This window comes from Panthera leo, chromosome A1 (genome assembly GCF_018350215.1).
Source record: "Panthera leo isolate Ple1 chromosome A1, P.leo_Ple1_pat1.1, whole genome shotgun sequence".
Taxonomy (NCBI): Eukaryota; Metazoa; Chordata; class Mammalia; order Carnivora; family Felidae; genus Panthera; species Panthera leo.
The window spans coordinates 169,511,538-169,534,115 of record NC_056679.1 but is presented as its reverse complement, the minus strand read 5'-3'; the positions used below and the strand labels follow the sequence as shown (position 1 = coordinate 169,534,115).

General features: G+C 34.2%; 1 protein-coding gene across 4 annotated transcripts in view; it reads right to left on the bottom strand.

The window, feature by feature from the left end:
- Positions 1 to 22,578, bottom strand: part of MAN2A1 (mannosidase alpha class 2A member 1) — a 166,560-nt gene that overhangs the window by 73,224 nt on the left and 70,758 nt on the right. For all 4 annotated transcript variants that reach the window (XM_042944865.1, XM_042944885.1, XM_042944875.1 and 1 more), the window contains 5 exons: positions 21,410 to 21,587; positions 15,466 to 15,668; positions 12,248 to 12,430; positions 7,455 to 7,569; positions 6,098 to 6,165 (listed from right to left, as the gene is read on the bottom strand). In XM_042944865.1, the coding sequence (XP_042800799.1) occupies positions 6,098 to 6,165; positions 7,455 to 7,569; positions 12,248 to 12,430; positions 15,466 to 15,668; positions 21,410 to 21,587 (747 nt within the window). The remainder of the gene's footprint in view (positions 1 to 6,097; positions 6,166 to 7,454; positions 7,570 to 12,247; positions 12,431 to 15,465; positions 15,669 to 21,409; positions 21,588 to 22,578) is intronic.

Genomic DNA, 22,578 nt, shown 5'->3' with positions numbered 1-22,578 from the left:
ACTCAGATGCAACAGATTAAAATACATAAACACCTTTCACAAGCAATTAATACTTAAACAGAAAAGCATCTCAGAAGAGAATTTAGGAACTCATCCTTCAAATCCATTAGTGAGTATTAATTCTTAAACAGACTAGACTATTAATAGCCACAAAGACCTACACTAGATTAGAACAGCTCAGTTTTTTTATTTTTGAGATTCTCCACTGCTGTCAGTTAACAATTCCCCCATTAAAAGAAAATTCTAAAGTAGCTTTAAAAGAAAAGGACATTTCAGCTACTCTCATACTAATAGAACCTGCAAAAGGTCCAGAGTGTCAAATCCTAGTCAAATCATGTATTCTATTATTACCTTGAATTCCCTTAGGATAATATTAAAATGCAGCCCGCAACTTTCAAGAATGGAAATCCTCAATCTTCCGGACTTTGTACATTTTCTTGCTAACTAAGGTGAAAGTATTTCTGTACTAGTTTTCTAGTACATGACAAGATTTGAGCTCACACTATTACAATCCACGAGCAACAAGCACAGTTCTTACACTAGGTATCACTGTTAATCTCCCCCAAGAAAAACCATGAGGCACAAGTCAAGCTCCATCTTGACGTTCATGGCTCTCTCAACAGACTCCAGGTGTTCATATTAAAACCACTCTGGTTCAAGTCATGGAATCTCAGTTCAGTTCTGTACAAATGCTTCTACCAGGTCTGTATTACAATATATAACACTGACGGAATCTGAGCAGTTAGAATTCTATCTCTCCTTTTCTTCACTTAAAACTTAAGTTGAAACAACTGTTAGGGATATCAGATACTGTTCTTAGATACTTTCTGAGTGTGACTTGGTATAAAAATACATTGATGACATGGTAACCGATGAGAAAATGATTTAAAGTCTTGAACCTCATTACACTATAGGTAATTATTGTGAGAAGAACTATTTGTGATAACATCAAAAACACAAAATGTGGGATCAGGCAAATCCTCTTTGTCAAAAACAACAGAAAGTCTTATGTGTAAAAACTGATCTGATCAAGTCAACTCAGTCAGTATCTTTTGAACCCACTCAGTGCAAAGAGCCTCGAAGAATGCAATCTCAATGGAGTTAACTCTGTAAGAATATAATGATGCTGAGATGCAACCTAAAATTTTTCAGGTCTCATGGTATGAAACTCTAAAATCTCAAGTGAGCAGTTGTCCAAATGTTGAGCAAATTCAAAGCTCTTCCTAACTGTTGTTTATTTTTGCTTGTAGTAGTAGTGTATTTGGAAGCCCTCTGGCATCCAGACTCCAAATATTAGATGAAAGAACTATTTAGGGAAAATATATGCCACGATACCACATTTTAACATACAATGTGAGCCATGTCGTATGCACATCTGGTGTCTAAAGTTCAATATTCTCTTCAATCAATAATTAATTGTATTTCAACAAGTCTTTATTCAATTCTTGCTATGTTGAGTAAACTTCCAAAGGTATGTTGGGGGAAATAAATAAAAGAAATAGTTCCTACCATCAAGGAGTTTACAATCTAGCAGACTTAACCTCAAATAATTATACTGACAGAAATAAGACAAAATCCATTCACAGCTATATGAGTAAGTCATTTTGGACCTGATTTAGACGAACATTTAGGGCCCCTGTCATAATGGGATGACACTTTGGGCATCTAGAGGGGAGGGGGAATACTGTACATATGGTAGGTATGTGCACTGGAGTGGCCAGTGGGTAAACTGTAGTAGACAGACTTCAAGATGACTGCCATCATTCCCTCTGCTTCCTATATATGCTCCTCACATCATGTAATGGAGAAGAATTTCCTCCCCTTGAATCTCGACTGACCTTAATGACTTGCTTGACTAAGAATGTAGTGGGAAGGACCTCCTAGGACTTCTGAGGCTAAGTCCTAGAAGCCTTGCCGCTTTCACTCAGGTGACTTTCTCAGGGTTCTGCTGTGGGTTGATTCCTGTGACAACTACATGCAATAAATTAGAGGCAGAGAGAAACTGATAACAAAAGAGCAGGAAGGCATTGCAGTGGTTCAAGTAAAACGTAAAAAAAAAAAAAAAGTGGCTTGAAACCGAAAAGTAACAGGAAGGCAGGAGATGATGGATGTCAGAGATGAGTAGAGGGGAAAATCCAAAAGACTCTCCAGTCCCTGACACTTAAAGAGCAAGAAAAGGTAGAAGTCAAAGTGGGTTCTGGGGTTTTAGAACCTAGACAACCAAAAAGAGAAGGATACTATTAATAAAGATTGCGATCCAAAAGGAAGTATGCATGGAGAAAACCAGAGGAAATTAAATTAGAAGTGCTGGGCAGCCATCCAGGGAGAAACATTCAACAAGCAAATGGCAATGGGGGTATCAAGTGCCTTTTGTGGGATTAAGTGTTTTTTATATCTGGTAGTCTGAAGTCACCCAAGTCCAAAGCACTGACTTCTTTTGTATCTCCACATGTTTGATGGTTTCTTTTAAAATTAAGCCCTTTTTTTTTTTCGGGCCAAAAGAGACATAAGATCCCTTGCCAATAAGTGCCTGGCTTAAAATTAATAGCACTTAATGGTAAATTATAATTGATTTGAATAAATTACTCTCAAACTAAAAAAAATTTTCTACTTGAAAAATTAAATTTGCAGATTTACAGAAGTTATCTCAATGTAATTTTAGTTGTATACTTGGTGGCATTTCAAATTATCCACTTAAAAAAAAAAAATTCCTTTATACACTGTCAGAACACACAACTTGCTGGCCTGAGCTGTGGCAACATTTGTTTCCATCCTGCCTGAAGGACCAAATGCCAAAACAAGACTGAAATCCCTGCATGTCTCAAAAGTTTACCTTCCATCCTGTATGTCCTCTGGACTCCTAATCCTCTAAATCTTTGTATTAAAGCTTTTTACAACCGTTTCCTTAGGCAATTATATGTGTGCAGAGAGAAAAAGAAACATCTCTGTGCGTTTAAGGATTATTTAAGGCTAGAAAATTTATGACTTGTTCAGGGTGCCCTAACCTTTAACTCTTGTTGTACCTGCTTTCCACACAGACTACAAATGCATACACTACAATAGCTTACGTAACCTTGTGGACTCAAGCAGGTACATGGACATATATTACATCACTGTGAGCAGATTATGGACTACTTTTTAAACACTCACAAACTAAAGTACGTTAATTAACATAGCTATAACTAATGTTGCCAACAACATGATCAAATTCATTTACATGTGTTACCGAAACTATGGGTTTAGAAACTATGGGTTTCTCATCCTTTTTACATCATAATTCCTTGAAGACTCTTTTGAGACACTTTTTGCTACTCATCCCCCTCATACAATTTTAATATAACACTTAAATGTATGTCTGTTATGCACATACCATTTTTATGCTATTTTTATATATTTAAAAAAATAGTACTTTTTTTTTTCAAACTCTAAGAACCGATTTTTACCCTCCTAAGAAGGACATCTCCCTCACTGAGAATGCATGTTTTAGTTAGATTAGTAATTTGTTACTTAAATAAGAACTATGCTTATAATCAAAATAATGCTAAGCCTTAGATGATTATGTAAGATTCATGAAGAATATGAGAAAAATGTGTGACCATACTTCTGAAACTTCTAACTCAAAGACTGAGAAGTGCAAACATTTATTTCACTTTCAGTACCTGCTAAATAAAGCTATCAAACTCTTCCATTTTAAAGGTTACCATCATTCCTCATTCTTCAGTGGTATTACTGAGAGTGACTCAGTATTTGTGGCTAACAAGTAAAATAGAGATTTTAAAACCAGAAGAGTAAGTAGTTCTATTCATGAGGTCCTCAAGTACAAAAGAGATAAAAGTAAGAATTCGACAATTGTTAAGTGCCCCAATTCACCTAACCACAGAAATAGTAGTAGCACTGACGTTTGATAGAAAAGAACTGTGAAGAAGTAACATTAAGATGAAGAACACTGTTTAAATACAAACTGTTTTAAAGGAAATATTAAAAAGTGACAATTTTACTAATAGTCTCAAAAATTCTATTAGATCTCCTCAATATCAAAGCCAAAAAACATATTCCTTAGTTAATACACCTGTATCTCCTTTCTTCCTCCAGCATAAGTAGGACTAAATATCACTGCTAGTTAAAGCAAGGACAGTAGAGGAAAAAGAGAAGCCACAGGGTTTCTCACTCACTGTGGCTCCATCCCACACACCCTTCCAAGCACCCAAAGGAAGACAAATGGGGGGGAGAAGGGGCATGAATTGCTTACAGCAAGCATAACATATTTTTATGGTAGCAGAAACAAAGATCTTTCCCCACCAAAATACAAAAAGGAGGAAAAGTTAAGAGAATTAGGCCTAAAGCCAAAGAGATTTATGGATACCACAATTTATTAGGGGCACAATATTTAAGAAATAGCCATGTAACCCCAAATATTTACTTATTTTAAGACAAAGAAAACATTTAGTAGTTGCAGTATCATTACTCTTTCATGACCTGACAGTCTGAAAGCTTTTAAGACTGCAACAAGACTTTCTTTAAAAAAAAATTTTTTTTTCTTAAAAATTTTTTTTAACGTTTATTTATTATTGAGAGACAGAGCATAAGCAGGGAAGAGGCAGAGAGAAGAGGAGACACAGAATCCAAAGCAGGCTTCAGGCTCCGAGCTGTCAGCACAGAGCCTGATACGGGGCTCGAACTCACAAACTATGAGATCATGACCTGAGCCAAAGTCGGATGCCCAACCAACTGAGCCACCCAGGTGGCCCCCCCCCCCCAAATTTTTTTTAATGTTTATTTATTTTTTTTAGAGAGAGAGAGACAGCAGAGGAGGGAGGGGCAGAGAGAGACAGGGAGACATAGAATATGAAGGAGGCTCCAGGCTCTGAGCTGTCAGCACACAGCCTGACGTGGGACTTGAATTCATGAACCAGGTGATCATGACCTGAGCCAAAGTCAGATGCTTAACCACTGAGCCACCCAGAAGTCCCCCTGCTTTTTTAATTTTTTTTTTTTTAATGTTTATTTTGAGAGAGAAACAGTGGGAGCAGGGGAGAGACAGAGAGAGAGGGAGACACAAAATCTGAAGGGACTTTCAAGTTAAGATACAAACTATCTGTTCCAGTTAATCCCTTCTTTTTCTGGCCAAAAAAAAGAAATATAGGATTTCTTTGCCATTACTTCAATGATACTTTACTGTAACTAAAAAATACTTATCTTCTTGTTCTAAGGTATGAACTGTATATGTTTTAAGTCTCTACTTCTTGAAGAAATTTAGCCAACTAAGGCTTTATTCTATGCTTAACCAAAATGTCAACTTTATTACAGCAATTGTGTATTTTCTATAATACTATTATTCCATTTATTTTTAAATAATCTCAATAAAGAATACCTAGTGAAAATTATGAATTATCCTTTACAATTATTCTTTTACCCTACAATTTTTAAATACTAAGTTTCTCGGATAGTAAAAAGTTATATAACATAAGAATACACTGTGTATCTGGGTATTGTGGGTACTGATCTATTGATATTTGGTTATTAAAAACAGATGACTTGGTTAAATAATTACCAATAAAAACACAAAACATTTCTTTCTAAATGAGAGGTAGCCACCAATTAGTCACTCCATTTTTAGGTCACCTGAGCACCCTTCCCAATTACCTTAACATAAACCCACAATGCTAAAATGAGACAGTCTGACCAGCACAATGACAAATAACTAGTAAACAGTTTGCAGTAAAATCCTTAATAATTAAGTTTCTTCCTTCATTTTAAAAATAGGATCAGGGATTAATGAAAATAAGGTAAGTAAAACAATGAGTTCAGAAAGAACATAACCATAAATTGTATTTACCATTCCATACCAAACATCTGTAAAAAATACTGTTATAATAGTTCATTCAGCAATCAATGTACCAAGCGCTGTGTTAGCTATTAACACCAAACATGACAGCCCTGGGAGAAAATTCATTTTTTCAGACAACTTTGTACAATTAATAAATTGATTAAATAAAATACTTCCTCAAAATATATACTGGCTGGAGCAAAAAATGTTGAAAAGCAAGAATGTCAAGTCAGAACCGCAGCAAAAGTTTGTGAGAAATTATGTATTTACCTTGGATCTGCACTCAGCGTTATTACAGTTTTTTGTGGTAGAGAACTTTGTGAGCTTTGTTTCAAATCCTATAAAAATAAGCAAAAATTTTTTTAATTTTAATTTTAAAACTCAAGTTTCAAAATTAGCTATATAATAGTACTTACAAGAATCCTAAAAAGGGTAAAATGGGGAAAAAATCCTCTTTCCAGCTACACAAAGTCCATCAAAGTTCAAGATAAGTAATTCTTGTGTGTGTGCATACGTGTGTGTGTGCATTTAGATCTCAGGACGGCATATGTCACAGGGACCAGGCTCCAATTAGGAACCAAATATATCAGAGTCCTAAAGATAACTGCAAAAAGTTTTACTACTTTACCTTTGTATCACAGGTTTCATTCATATCCTTATGCAATGTTTGCCCATTTGTTGGATTTTTTACCTTAATATGAAAATATGTAACCATAATTTGATTACAAGCATCAGTATATGAAAATACTGAAATTATCTCTGATTCCAGATGTGTAAGTTCCAATTACATGCAAAATTTCAAAGCCTATCATTCATAATAGACTCTAATGATAAAAAAAAAAAAATTACAATTTTAAAATATCTGAGTCGCCAAGTGGAAGTCTCAATCAACCATTTTTTTCAACTGTTCTTTGCTGTGGAATAGCATATTGTTCCTTTCAGAGTATGTTCTGTTTTATTGGCTCATCTGATCCTAACAACAGTATAAGCTATGTCTGGTATCGTCTCATCTTACAGGGCTCATAGATGTTAAGCAACTTTTTCAAGGCCCATGCGATCAGGTTCAGAGGTTGAGGCTAAAAGCTAGTCTCCTAATTCCTCAACCACTCGTCTTCTGTTACACACATCTGAGCACTGCCCACAGCACTCCATGGCCTGATCCTAAAACCAGAAGACAATTTAGGATCATTCAAACTGAAGTTCAGCAAGAACAGATTAAGTATTTACAGCAGCAGTGCAAACACCAAGGGGCTTCTAATTTAAGCCAAGCAAAAATAACTAATTATAATGCCCAGTTATCTTACCATATCATCTTACAATACATTATCATCAACACACTTAAGAGTGTTTTGGAAGCCTGTTATGTTTCACATAACAAAGTAAGTTCATCATTTTATTTTTCATGCTTAGATTTAGTCAGAACAAAATATACACCATAAACCAAATACAGACATACTGATAGGAAAGAAGCACACACAGATATTTCATATAAAATGATATAAATTCTAAGTACAAGGAAATCACAATTTTTTAATGTCTCTTTTCACTAGGCTTCTCATCCCCCTTTCCAAATTAAGAACAAAAGAGTCACACACTTTTATGATAAATATAAAAGATATCAACTAACCATGTCTAGGAGGTTATCAAAAGAGTAAGAGTTGTACGAGGTTTTGTCCTTCAAAATAAGAAGTAGTGCAGAATATCCGATTATCTTCTTCAAATTCATTAAGGAATGAAAGAGTCTGTGAACCAAAAATGTTACTGGTCTGAGAAGTAATTCAAATATCTGTATACAATATTTTCAGCTTCTTTAATAATGGCCAAACCACCATTACTCTCATCCTGTCTTCACAAAGTGCAACCTAGAATGAACCTATAAAGAATTGATACTTTTTTGCCCACGATTAAGTACTTAGAAAAAAAGGAGGGGGGTTAATCACAAGATACCACTAATAAGGATTCATTTAAAGTAGAAAACTTTCTGGACATACCTGAAACACATAAACTTATTCAAAATGATTCTTCTTTTTTCTTTTTTTTTTAAACTGCTGATACTTTCTATGAATATCATGTCAAATAATAATACCGTGCATGATCACTCCAACAGCTTTAAGGCGTTCTTACCAAAAAAGCACTTTGATACTTTAGAAAATTCTTTAGCAAGTGTTGAAATAGCAAGAGAAGACATGAGTTTAACTCTTGCTCACAAAATTCAATCAGTATACACACTTCAAAAAATTCAAATTCCTGGGGAATTCAAATAAATATTTTGTTGAATTTCGTTTCATGTTCTTGTTCAAAAAAAAGAGAAAGTTTTCACAAGTCTGGCTAATGAAATTGTCTTTGTCCCTGTTAAATTTTCTTGGCCATTAAAATTGCTAACTGTATTCAAACTGTATTTTTACGTTAGAGGAACCAAAGAGATGCATACCAGTCAACTGATTCAAGATCAATTCCAGAATATAATCTTAGTACATTACCAACTATTGCTGAAACACTACACATAGGAAAAGAATTTGTTTGAAGTTTTTCTCAAGCTCAGTCTTGTTTCTTTAAAGAACAAGTATCCCTGTTTATAGAACAGTTATCTCTAAGTAAATTCACTGGAGAAATCTGTAGAGAAACTTGGTGACTCATGCTTTAATCAACCACGGAGTCTATTATGTTTTAGAGTGATTATAGCATTTTCCCCAACATAGGAAGCAATTTTGCATCTATACGTTAGGAACATTTTGCTGGCATGCAACAACATCAAAAAAAATTGTAAGAGAATCAGAAATAACTTCTTTTTGCAGAGCATTGAGATTACCTTCAAAGATGTAAGTGATCATAATCGTAAGTTAATTAACTAGGTAAATGTGTTATACATACACAGTATTAAAGTCTTAAGGACATGAGTTCAGGCCATCAAACTGCTAAGCTTCTCAGTCTATTCAAATGTTTTCCTAGATGATAACAAGTGTTCTCTCCAGATTAAGAGACAATATGAATGGCTACAACTCAGTTCTAGAAACAAGCCCCTCGATCTAAGTTTATTTTTATTATCTACATAGCTATCTTTATTAGGCTGTCTGAACCTGCAGAATAAAAGTCATGTTTTCCATCAGCTAAAACCTTATATGTATTACAGCACACTGAAGAGTCCTAATTAAACTGAGGGAATGCCACAAATCAATGTTTGTATCCTAAAGGCACACACACAGTTTTCTAATGAGATAAGCACTAAGTACTGATACAGTATTCCCCAAAGCTTTCTCAGGATGTATAAAGCTGTTTTGTTTAAGGCAAAACAAGACTACACACGGTAAATAAGTTTGGGAAACATTGGGTAAAGCAAAATTTTAATGTTTCACCACTTCAGCATTGTGGGATTTCTCAGAGCCTCTAATTTCCTAACATGCCCTTATCCTATCATTATCAAACAGTTCAGAGAACATCACTTAGAAATCAGTTTTCTACTTTGTTATCATTACTGCTGTTCAAAGCTGGTATTATGTTTGTTTCAATGAATAGTTTGACCTATATGTTTGGACCCTCATACTCACCCTTTGTTCATTTTTTTCTACCTACCTTAATTACAAGGTATAAACTGGCAGAATTTTAAATCTTTGTGTAGCTGACCTCATTACCATTTCTTCTCTTTTACATAGCCACATTATCCACTTTTAAGCTGAACATTCATCACAAAGTGTCCCAGTCTAACTCAATTTTTCATGCCATGATTAGAATTAACCTTCAAATAGCCATGAGGTATTCTTGCTCTCCACGTTATCATTTTATAAACATTCAATCTACTGTTGAGAGAGCAGTAATGTAAGTATGAATCACCCTTAGATGGCAGAAGAGAAAGCTAGAAGGGTCTGGATCCCTGTTAGCATTGTGGAGCTGCCATACCTGAACCAAGGATCTGCAGAGTTCTTTTATACGGCATAAAAGAACAGAATTTATTCAGTTTCAAGTTATTATTAGTAGCAGCCAAATGTAATCCTTAACTCATACACTTGTTCACAGGGACACTTCTGCCAATATCTGAATAAACAGTCAACAGTCCAAGAACAAGAGAACACCCAATGCTAGCTGCTTCTTTGTTTGTAATTCTCTAACTTGTGTTTTGAAATTTTCTACTTAAAATGTCTACGCTAATGACTTGATAATTGTGTAGGACTTTTCAATGAAGTGTGAAGTGCTCGCAAAGCAAATTTACAAATGTCAAGTACAATTTGAGAATTATTGTGTCTTTTTTCTCTAAGATGCAATTTTGCACAGCATGTTTTTATACGCTAAAAGCGTAACCAAACATATGGAAGAAATAATGACAGGACTTCTGGAAAGGTTACGAGACAGAAAATGTCCTGAAGCAAAAACTCTATGACCTGTACCCAAGTCTCTTTCAATATGGCAGCCACGGAGAGCAGGTATACAGTGCAGGAGAATGACTTTTTATTTCCTCTTAGAAACTCTGCTCTGAATCTAAGCACCTTCACTTCTAAACTCTCAATAAACCAAGAAGGCAGGAGCAGGTGAAAAGGAAAAAATGGAGGATCTGACCTTACTTTTATTTTTTTTAATAGTTTATTGTTATACACACTGTTTCTGCAACTTTTGTTTTGCTTTTGTTTTGTTTTACAATACATCTCACAGAGATTTTTGAATCCATATATTAAGTGTGTCTTTATCCTTTCTTTGTGTTAGTATTAGTATTTCATTATATAAATAACAACTTTTTTCTTTAACTTATGCTCTTAGATCAACATGTAGCCACAACCTATATTTAAAACGAATACTTGTTTCTAACAAAACAAGGACTAATTTCATAGTACTCTCAGTATATTAGTAAAATATTTTCCAATGAAAAATATTTCTTCAGAAATTTTATTTTAGAAAATATTCACTTATAATAATAAATGTATTTGTTTTGCAGGGAAACCAGATTCAATAACCTCTAAATGCCTCATAGGATGGGGGTTGTGAGGGCAGGGAAGGAGAGTGAATCACCCATGATCTGGGGGAACAGTGGATGGAGAGGGTGGTGCAGACCCTAAAAAGCAAGTTAGCCCGTCTGATCCCATGACTGAACTATTATCATGGACCGATTCCAAGGCCATTTGCTTTGCCTGCAAGTGGTTTTTAAGTTTTTGAGGATCTGACCTTACTTTCAAAAATGACTTCTGTGAGCGAAAAACCAGTATCACCATCCATTGAGTGTTTCCCACTTTAAGCCCAGCTCAACCGCAACGGATGCCAAATACATTTGCCACAAGAAAACTGAGAATATATCAAGATATTACCTTGAATGTATTCTCAAGGACTGAAGTCAACTAATGAAACCTCAAGATTTTTCCCCCCAAAGAGTCAAAATATTGTAACTAAAATCTTAATTAACACTTATTACGATTAGTAATATCAGCTGTGGATCACTTTTTAATGTTGACTTTATGTGCTGTATACACTTCACATATGGGAGCATTTATTTCAAAAAGAGTCACCTTTTAAATCTATATTATAAGAAAATAAGAGCATATTTTAACAATTTAAAAATATTATCAAAGCACACCATTATTGACAGGAAAAAATCTCGAAGAAAAAATAATCTAAATCATAGTGAAACAATAGTCAAAACTCCTTCCCCAACATAGAAATCTTCTCTACACTGATCCTAATGAATGGTAATCTAAACTTGGGCATGATGGTGAAAATCTATCCTAAAAGGTAAGCCTTTCCATTATTGGGAAGCACTGTTTTACAAAGTCCCCTGCTGTTCTGAGCTAAAACCTGTACTCACTGTTTCCAATTCTGCACTGTGAAAACACCTGAGCTTCTACTCCCTCACTCATCTTCATAAACTTTCAGAGAGCTGAAGATGGCTTTGATATCAATACCCAGGCCATCCCCTCTCATCTCAAGTCCTTATATCATCCATCCATATATATCAAGGTTGCAAGGCTCTTCTACTTGCTGGGTATCTTCTAGGCTGATTTTTTTGGTCAATGTCCCTCTAAAAAACAATGAAGTATCTGAGAACAACCGGATATGAAACAGGAAATGAAGCTGCTATACAATGAAGTGTGGCTCTTTATCTCCCTGAATTATAGCTATGATCCATTTGATACCAAATCCTTTGTCAAGAAGGTAACCCCAATTACCACACAATACGTAAGAAAAAACACAGTTTTATACTAATGTGTCAGTACTCCATTTGCAGAAATGCACTGCAATAAAAAGTTAGAACAGCTAGTATAACATCAACAGGTTTCTTGAAAAATGCTTTGAAAATTGATGTTTTTCTATAGCAATACTTATAATGCATATCATTAGTAATATGGTCTAATGTACATTAAAAACTTCATCAAAGATATAAGCCTGTGACCCAAAATTTTTAAAGACTTTGTTTTATAATCACTTTTTAAATAACTATATTACCTGGTACCATAATCCACAACCACCCAATCTTTTGCAGTTCCTGTGATAGCATCATGATGTTGAAATAGTCCCAAATTTCTTCTGGCTTCTGTCAGTGCCGTGTAATGGGATGATGAAAGAAATTTACTTATCTTGTATTTCTGAGCTTGTTTCAGGGCGAAATAGTAAAGAATTTCAGCAGCCCTAGTTGTATAAAACAGTCATTAATTCTTATTTCAAAACAAATATTGACTATTTAAAACATGTGGTACTGATACATTTTCAAATGTGGTTTTTCAAAAACCCACAATTTTAGTGCTATTTATTAAAAAAAGATACTGATAATAAAGATTTCTATAAAACCATCAAGGTATCCATCTAATAAGCCTAAAGCATTGATCATCAGAGAACATCACATCTAAATTGATATAAAGGGCCCTTGTTCTAGACGTTCCTGGAAAGAAGCCAGTACCCACTGGCAGCGTGATATTTTTTCACTATGTTCTATGTAAGTTAAACCTATCTCAACACAGCAGTAAGAAGTGGTTAATGGTTTCTGTCCTTTCTATCTCCAAGATCAACACAGACACAAAAGATGAACTTCATCACCAGAAAGCCATTTACTCTCACATATGTACATTAAAGGAGAGATGGTGTGGAGATACATGGTCACATGCGTGGGAAAGTAACAGTAAAGCAGACGCAGAAAAATGATGGCTTGACAGCTCAGTGACAATAGCTAGTCTAAGTGTTGAATGATAACAATGTAAGTGTTGAATTCAACAATATAAACTGAAAGATGATAAAACATATGCTGTCTTTTCTCATTTATTTAAAAAAAAAGCACTTCAGCTTAAGAATAGTTTTTGAGCAAGAATACGGGGATTTATCATTTTAACACTTTTTTATTTTTTCATCATCAGAGGATATGGTTCAAGATAGGCTTCAAAAGAAGTTCTTTGAAAGGAGATATGGCTTGATGAAGTAAAAAATGTAATAAGGCTCTTTATGCCAAACGTATTAAGGATAATGGAGAGAAAATCAAGGCAATATAAAAATGTATAAAGATATAGGGAAAAAGAAATGTGAAGTACTTAAAAAAAAGAATTCCTTTAAATTTTGCAATAATTAAAGGTTACTAAATAATCTCCACTTTCAAATTCTAACCCTTCTAAAATTCATGGCATGAGAAACACTAAATTTGAGTGAAAGAAACTGTATATATGCTCATATATCCACAGCACATATTCCTGGTTTTGAAAAGAATACACACATATAAGGATATTCCAAAATGTAAAAATGGGATTTAAAAATTATATTCTTCTTTATACTCTTCTATTTTATCCAAGTATTTTTTTACAAATAAGCTATAAGATGAAGTACCTATTACCACACAATAAACTTATTTTCAAATAATTACGTTTTGAAATTCACAATTAAATGGTTTTTTGTTGTTTTATTTTAAAGCAGAATTTTCAAAATATATTACCAGCCCTAAGTACTTCCATTTTAAGTATGCTCAATAAATTAAGATTGAAACCACATTTCGTAATTATCACTAAAAAATAGGTGACACTTTCAAAAAATGCAGTGGTCCAAAAGAAATCTCTATATTACTTAGTACTTTCTCTGTTTTTATCATGGATAGTTTAGAATAACATAATAGATAATTATATTCTATTGGGTAGAAATGCATAAATTTCTCTAATATAGAAATACTATTTTATTACAAATACAATAATATGTATTCATTTTGCACATTTTTGAGTATCCCAGAAAATAGTCAAAGATCAGGTTTTTGAAATAACGGTAATGACACTTATGGTAACAGTAAAAATAATAAAAACATACTGTTATACCAAAGTACAACGCTTGAAGAAATTCGTGATTTTTATAAAAAGGCTTTCCAAAATGTACTGTTTCTACCAGTATATAAGAAGAAAGTAGGTGTGACATTACTTTTTAATACTGAGATTCATCATGAAAATTAATCATCATGAATTCATGATCTGAACGAAGTTGAAAGTGAACTTAACAGGAAAATAAATTAACCTCCTGAGCTACATACACATAGAACGAGCCTCATGAGTTGCTGGGGTGGTTAATCTTTACCAAAAAACACCAAGACTCAGTTACTTACACTGTCACACTCCTCACTATGACAGCTGCTAGCCACATGTGGTTATTTACACTTAAATTAGTTAAAATTGAATGAAATTAAGAGTTCATTTCCTTAGCCACACTGGTCACATTTCAAGTGCTCAACAGTTACACGTGGCTAGTGGCTACATACTAAACAGTGCAGAAAAGAGAGACAGAATATTTCTATCACTGCAGAAAGTTCTACTGGACACTGACAAAAAGCTCTACTGGATAATGATGGTTTAGAACGTTTTTATTTTCTACCAACTTTTCTGCCTTTTCCATGTCACTGTACTTTTTCAGCCTATCACTCTGCCTCCATCAGTTCTCATCTCTTTCAAGTTTTGTTCTTCTAAGCAGAAAATCATACCTATAAGAAATATATTTCTAATAAATAAGAACTGAGATGGAGCCTCTAAAGTTCTCCTACATATAAAACACATTAGTTTTAGATTATGTACTTTGAGGCCCACAGTTTGGCCACTGAGGGGCCCTATTTGTTCCTTTTCAACGTTTTTTTTTTGTTTTTTTGTTTTTTTGTTTTTTTTTTTTTATTTTTGGGACAGAGAGAGACAGAGCATGAACGGGGGAGGGGCAGAGAGAGAGGAAGACACAGAATCGGAAACAGGCTCCAGGCTCCGAGCCATCAGCCCAGAGCCTGACGCGGGGCTCGAACTCACGGACCGCGAGATCGTGACCTGGCTGAAGTCGGACGCTTAACCGACTGCGCCACCCAGGCGCCCCTATTTGTTCCTTTTGACCCTTGCTCTGATTACTAATTTTCAGACACACATGCTGATGCCAATGAATATAATTGTGGTGTGCAAACAATACAGGTAATTAATTAGAAACATATAAAACATAAAATATAGGAGAAAATCTAATTACATAAACTGCTTTTCCTTCCAGAACAAAAACCCATGTAATAATTTGATTATGCTTTGGAGACATATCTCTGATTACATTAAAATTTCACAATTACATTAAACACATCCTAACACTGCATAAATTTCGTATATTATGCAAGACTCTACAAAAAGGCTATGATAATACAAAAGAGGTGAATAATTAATGTAGCTATCTAAACATAAATGTACCTTAAATGGGATTCCAATATCCTATCCATTCGCTTGTAAAAGGGTCTGGATGTAAAGTAGCCACTCCAGTAATGATCATCTCGGTCAGCATAAGTGAAAAAATCTCCACTTAGAACAGGGAACATTGATTGGCTATTCTTTCCACTGGTTACATCTTCTTTATCCAGTGCATCAAAGTAATCCGATAAAGTTCCAAACTGTATCTAATGAAAAAAAAAGTTACACTTCAATTATTCATCTCTACCTTAAAATTACATCTAGCACTGAAAGGAGAAGTTAATAATAAATATTTAAGATGTGCTTCCACGTTAAGATGAAAATCTAGCTCAGATTTTACCAAACTCAAAAGCAGGGGGGAAATACACAGTGACTCTTTCTTTTACTTGCATCAAGTCCCAAATTAAATTAAAATAAAACTGATATACCTAAGGGGTTAGAAGAGCTATTTAGATATACAAATTTGGGAATCTGATTAACTCCTTACAAATCTCCAGAATTTCAAAATATGCAGGGGTCATGGCATAGAATTATTCAGAGATGAATGAACGTTGGGAGGAAGCAGAAAAAATAAAACATTTCATTTACATACATTTAGCTATAACATTTTGAGCAAAATGTTCCAGAAGTCTGGAGTAACAGTTTTGTTAAGCATTTTCATAGGTCTTATGCACATACACTCTCCTGGCCTCCCCATCTCCCTAGTTTGAGCTCTTATAAGGGAGACTTCAAGAACAGCAGATCATTAAAAATAAACAAAACAGGGGCGCCTGGGTGGCTTGGTCGGTTGGGCGTCTGACTTCGGCTCAGGTCATGATCTCACGGTCCGTGAGTTCGAGCCCCACGTCGGGCTCTGTGCTGACCGCTCAGAGCCTGGAGCCTGTTTCAGATTCTGTGTCTCCCTCTCTCTCTGCCCCTTCCCTGTTCATGCTCTGTCTCTGTCTCAAAAATAAATAAACGTTAAAAAAAAAAATAAACAAAACAAAACAAAAAAGGGACTTTCTCTACCAGCAGGTAACACTGAATAGAAGTAAAACACAAAGAGTGACAAGAATTGAAAGGTTGACTGCTCAAACGAAAAGGTCTTCTGACTAATGATTTAAATTACCAGAACACAAATCCATTTTTATGAGTCCAAGCTATTCTATAAATCAAAGGAAAAAAGAAACATTATACCAGACTATGTAAACAGATATTAAAAGGCATGGTTTTTAGAAATAAACAGAGAATTTAACAGGGAATATATTTCTTTGAGTAACGGTAACATGCTAATTTTGTTGTTTCCTACCTTACACACACACACACACACACACACACACACACACACACACACACACAGACTAAAACCATTTTGATTCAATGTGGCAGAAAAATAAGAGTAGTTAAAAACAGTGAGTAGCATTCTAGTAGAGTGGTTAAGAACAGCACAGAACCTGGATCCAGGTGATATGGAATTAAATTTCATCTCTACCACTTACCTAACATGTGGTTTTGAGCATATTATATACTGTCTCTGTGTCTTTGTTACAGATAATAGGGTCTAAGTAAAATGTTTAGAAATACAACTGGCAAATAATGGTGTAAGTTTTAGCTATTATTTTTCTATTGCCAAGGCAAATTTCAACTGGAAACACAATGATATTAGTAAGACAAATATAAGTTATCAGAATATAATTGTGACACAATATTTTATGACAGCAAAACAGATGATTTTAAATATTTTAAAATATTTTAGTTAATTTTTGGTATTAGCCAAGATGAATATACTTCTTTCCTGGCAATTTCCCAGGGCAAAGTTTACGTAAGTGGCCTGGTGGGCTTTCTTACAAACTTAATTCAGTCTCAAAGGACTGAAACGTAATCCTTCATGCTGAGGTTTCAAAAGAAATTATTTAAGACTAAATTTTTTTTACAGAACTTTTTGGTAGCTCAAATAAAGTACATATTTGGGATTCCTAAACAAATAACTAAAAAAATAGTTAAATATTTTTTACATTAAAAGGCAATAAATAATATCTTAAACATAACTTTAATATTAAAGATCCTCAAACTCCTCTATCTGGACAACATACAGGAAAACTTACATAAACTGTAAAAGAAGTGATGATCAATAGCAAACTGACTGTCTTGGCTAGTTCAAGGTCCATTTTTTAGCCATCTATATTCAATTACTTACTTTTGTTTTTCCTTTCACTAAAAGAAAATAATAAATGTAAGCTTCCAGCTTAGACAAAATAACTTCAAATACCCTACAGAGAAGAGACATAACTAGATAAATCACAGAGAAAAAAAAAAAAAACAACAAACACCGAAAAAAAAAACCAACCCACTTTTGTTTGAAAGGTATCTAAGGGCAATCAAAGCAGCCAACACTTGAATGCACAAATTCTGGAAAGAAAGGAAATGCAGGAGGGTTACTGTGTACAAGGTTAGAATGCAAAAGTTAATTACATTTTTTATACATGGACTATACCATGTTCATGGATGGCCTAATATGGATCAATATTCAAATTGATCCATAGGTTCAAAGCAATGCCAATCAAAATCCCAACTTTTTTTTTGGGCGGGGGCAGGGGGGCAGAAGAAAGAAGACTTATGCTATCAGACATGAAGATCTATTCTAAAACTACAGTAATTAAGACAGTATGAGATGAGTCAAACAGACAAAATTGAATACAGTCTACACAAGATCCACACAAATATAGTTTCATGCATAATGAATGACAAAGATGATGCTACAGTGTAGTGGCAAACTGGTCTTTTCAATAAATAGTGGTAGATATCCATATGGGCAAAAATGCCCTTTGATCCCTACCTTCATAAAATTCATAAAAAATCAATTCCAAATACATTACAGACCTAAATGTTGAAGGTAAAGCAATAAAGCTTCTGGAGGACAACTTCATAAGAAATATATTTTCATGACTATGAGGTATAAACAAAAATTTCTTAAGTAGGACACAACAAGCACTTATCATAAAGGAAAATACTATTATATTTAATTAAAATGAAGGATTTCTGTTTATCAAAAGACAGTATTAAGAAAAAAAATAGGCTTACATAGTGGGAGACAATATTTGCAAAACTTTTATCTGAAAAAAAAAAGACTCAAAGGAAAACATATAGAAGAACTATAAATGGTACAAAAAGACAGATAACCCAATTTAAGGAAAAGTCATCAAAAGTTTTAAATAGGCACCTCACAAGAAGGTACCTAAATGGCAACAAACTTATGAAAAGAGGTTCAACCTCATAACTACCAGGGAAATACAAAATAAAACAATCACATCTATCATAAAATATAAAAATGAAAAGCAATCATAACTATACAAAGTCTGAGTAAGGAAGTAGAGCAACTGAAATTGTCATAAAATGCAACAATTAATGCAATCTATTTTGGAATACTGTTTGGCAATATCTACTGAGGCTCAACATGTGCATACTCAATGACCAAAAATTTCCATCCCACTTTATACCCACATAAACTCACACTTGTGTATATCAAAGCATACACAAAATATTCAAAACGGCTTTATTTATAATAGACAAAAATTGGAAAACAACCCAAATATCCATCAACAATACAATGGACAAATTGTATCATATGGATACTAGAGATATTATACGGCATTAAAAATGAATATGCTGCTACATGCAACAATATGGATGAATGTGGCAAACACAACCTGGAGCAAGGAAATCCACACACAAAATAACAGATACTTAAGATCCCCTTCTTGTGAAATTTAAAAAGAAACAACACTAATCATGATGACAGAAGGGAAAATAAGCTTACTTTTGTTAAGAGTTGGCAATGATTTGAAGGGGATTTAAGGGACTCTTCTGGATGCAATAAATGTTCTATGTCTTAAACTGGATGGTGATTGCATGGGATTTTTTTAATTTGAAGAAATTCTCTGTACACTTATGGATTTGTGCATATCTCCTATGTATGTGATATTTCAATTTTTAATTACTTTAAAAATTGCCCTAGTGGACAAAGGAGGAAATGGGTAAAATACTAAAATCAGGACTTAATTCTGAAGAATCAGGTGGTAGATCCTTTTGTGGACCACAAGAACATTCGCTAGGAAGATGTATTTAGGGATAAAATACCCATATACATATGCCATCTCCTAATCAAGTGTTCGTATATGAGCTTTGTCTTCGAGAAGATTAAGGAGATGATTTAAACACAGACCCCATGCACAGAGTTCATACTTTGGTAGAGAGTCAGTTGTAAATATCTTGAATATACTTTATATTTTAAGTTTATCTATTTGATACTATTTAAGTTTACTTAATAAACTTGAATTCTCACGACATAGCATGTGGCCTATCGTCAGCTTTCTAATCTTCTAAACAGTAACATATGCTTCCTAAACAGAAGCATCTCAGCCCTATGAAAGAAAAAGAGAAAACAAGAATAGTATTAAGAAAAGAACAACGGAGCAACTCATTGAAAAGTGTATTATGCTGGGGCACCTGGGTGGCATAGGTGGTTGGGCATCTGACTTTGGCTCAGGTCATGATCTCACAGTTCGTGTGTTCAAGCTCCATGTCGGGCTCTGCTAACAGTTCAGAGCCTGCAGCCTGCTTCGGATTCCGTGTCTGCCTCTCCCCTGCTCACACTATGTCTCTCAAAAATGAATAAATATTAAAAATATATATATTTTTTAAATAAATAAAAAGTGTATTTTGTTAAAAGAAATTGTTTTATATTTTACCTGAAATCTAGGTTGGTATGATTTATAAGGCAGATTTTTTAAAATTTAAATCCAAGTTAGTTAGCATATACTGTAATAATGATTTCAGGAATAAAATTTAGTGATTCATCACTTACATATAATGTATAAGGCAGATTTTTTAAAATTGCTATGCTAATTTTCATTATCCATTTAAAATATTCATAAATTCTTATCACAGAGAAAAACCTCACCTTAGGAAATTAGAAAGCTGATGACAGGCCACATTCTCTTCCTTTCTACAGTATTTTCACAGATATTCTACTGTCTCATGGATTAGTGTATAAATACAATAAATACACTGGGTAATTTTCTTACAGAGTCTAATATATCACTCTTGTTTGGTGACTCACGAAACATCTGCTAAAAAAAATGCTTTTATGGGATCAGGAAAATGTGAATCTATCTGGATATATGATATTATTGAATTATTAATTTTGTGATGTAATAATGGCATTATGATTTCATTTGTAAAGTCCTTATCATTTAGAGACAGATACTGAAATGGTTACAGATGAAACTACATGACATCTGAGGTTTCCTCCAAAATCATCCCGGGGAGAAGGGGGAGGGGAGAGTGAGACACAGCTGAAGCTGAAGAGAGTGACCTAGAATTGAGCCATGGATATTGGGAAGGCAGGGTGAGGTTGGGGGGTGGTGGTACTTGAGTCATTCTCAAAACTTTAGGGTACGTTTTAAATTTTCCACAAGGGGAAAAAAAGAGTGAGAACTACAGGCAAATAATCGATTGATTTTAGAAGTCTTCTCATCTAAGAAAAATGCTAGTGTATTCTCTGGACACAAGACATTCATTTGCAAAATTCAGGACATGTCCATCTGCATCTGCCAGTCACACTACTAAATCACCAGGATGCAACTGTCAGAGAGAAACAAACTTTCAACGCCGGTAGAAAAACAGGACATCACTGAAAAATGAACTTCACACCTTACATGTTTACAGCCACTTAAAACTCATGCCTGTTTAATTCTACGGGAATGGGGAGAAAGGGATCACTTTAGAAACACAACTATAACACTAGAGAATTCTCCTCTGTAAGAACTACAGGTTTACATAAGGACCACATATTCAAGTAAATACTGAGATATGGGGACAAGAAACTAAGGCAACTGTGTTTTAGCCTCACTTAATAATGAGGCCTCAACTTCAAATGCACTTTCATAATTAAATATTTTCTCATTACCTTAACGTTATACTCAGGATGAGAATTCATATAATCAAAAAGCAGCTGGTAATTCTTAAACTGATGATCCCATTCTGTGCGTTCACAGTAGCGAAAATCATCTCCCAGAGGGGCCAGGAGAACTGTGGTACGGAACAGCTTTGACTTTTTTCGGTACTGGTCGAGAAGCATCTCAGCCCTACAAAAGAAAAAGGGAAAAAAGGAACAGTAGTAAGAAAAGAACAATGGGGCAACTCATTACAAAGCGTATTATGTTAAAAGAAATTGTATATTTTACCTGAATTCTAGGTTAGTATGATTTATAAGGCAGACTTTTGAAAACTACTATACTAATTTTTGTTGTCCACTTAAAATATTCATAAATTCTTATCACAGAGAAAAAAACCCATAGTTTTTCTTATCCTTAGAGAAATAAAGTCACAGACCAACTTTGGCATATAATTACTAGGAACATCAATGGCCCTCCTGAAGCCCAGGCACAGATATTGGATCCTGGACAGCCGGTGTTTTAAAATGATTTGGTCCAAAAAGACAATAAGGATTTCTCATCTACATAAACTTTGAAGTTTGCTTTGATTTAACATCTCTTTCTCTAATTTAAGCTAAACTTGCCTGATTAAACATGAAAAAAATAGTTTGAACAAAACCAATTATAGAACCGTATTTCCTCTTCAAAAGGAAGAAAAACAACTCACTTAACACCTGCCATCAATAAACTCTGTATCTGTCACAGTGTCCTTCTCAGTACTGATCAACGAATCAAGCTTAGGAATTGAATTAGCTTTTCTGGATTCTACCTCCCTCAGCTCTAACCACCCATGACTCAAAAGGACAGCTAAATACTAAATGTGCTGATGTGCTTTTATATTTCATATTCTAGTAATTCTGTAGGAAATCCTTTTGCCAAATGCTGAATTGGGGCAACATTTGAAGATGACTACGAATATAAGGTATTTAAGAGGAATGGTTTACCAAAATGAAATTAAACAAGCAGATGAACTCAGAGTAGTTCTCAATGTTGTAATGACACACTTAAGAAATTAGTGATAAATCACTAATATGCTTTTTACCCAATGTTCCAATTTTCATTTCAAGGGTTATTCAGAAGTAGGTTCTAATTCACAATATAAAAACTTATGAAAGAAACTCAAAGAACACCAATGATGAAA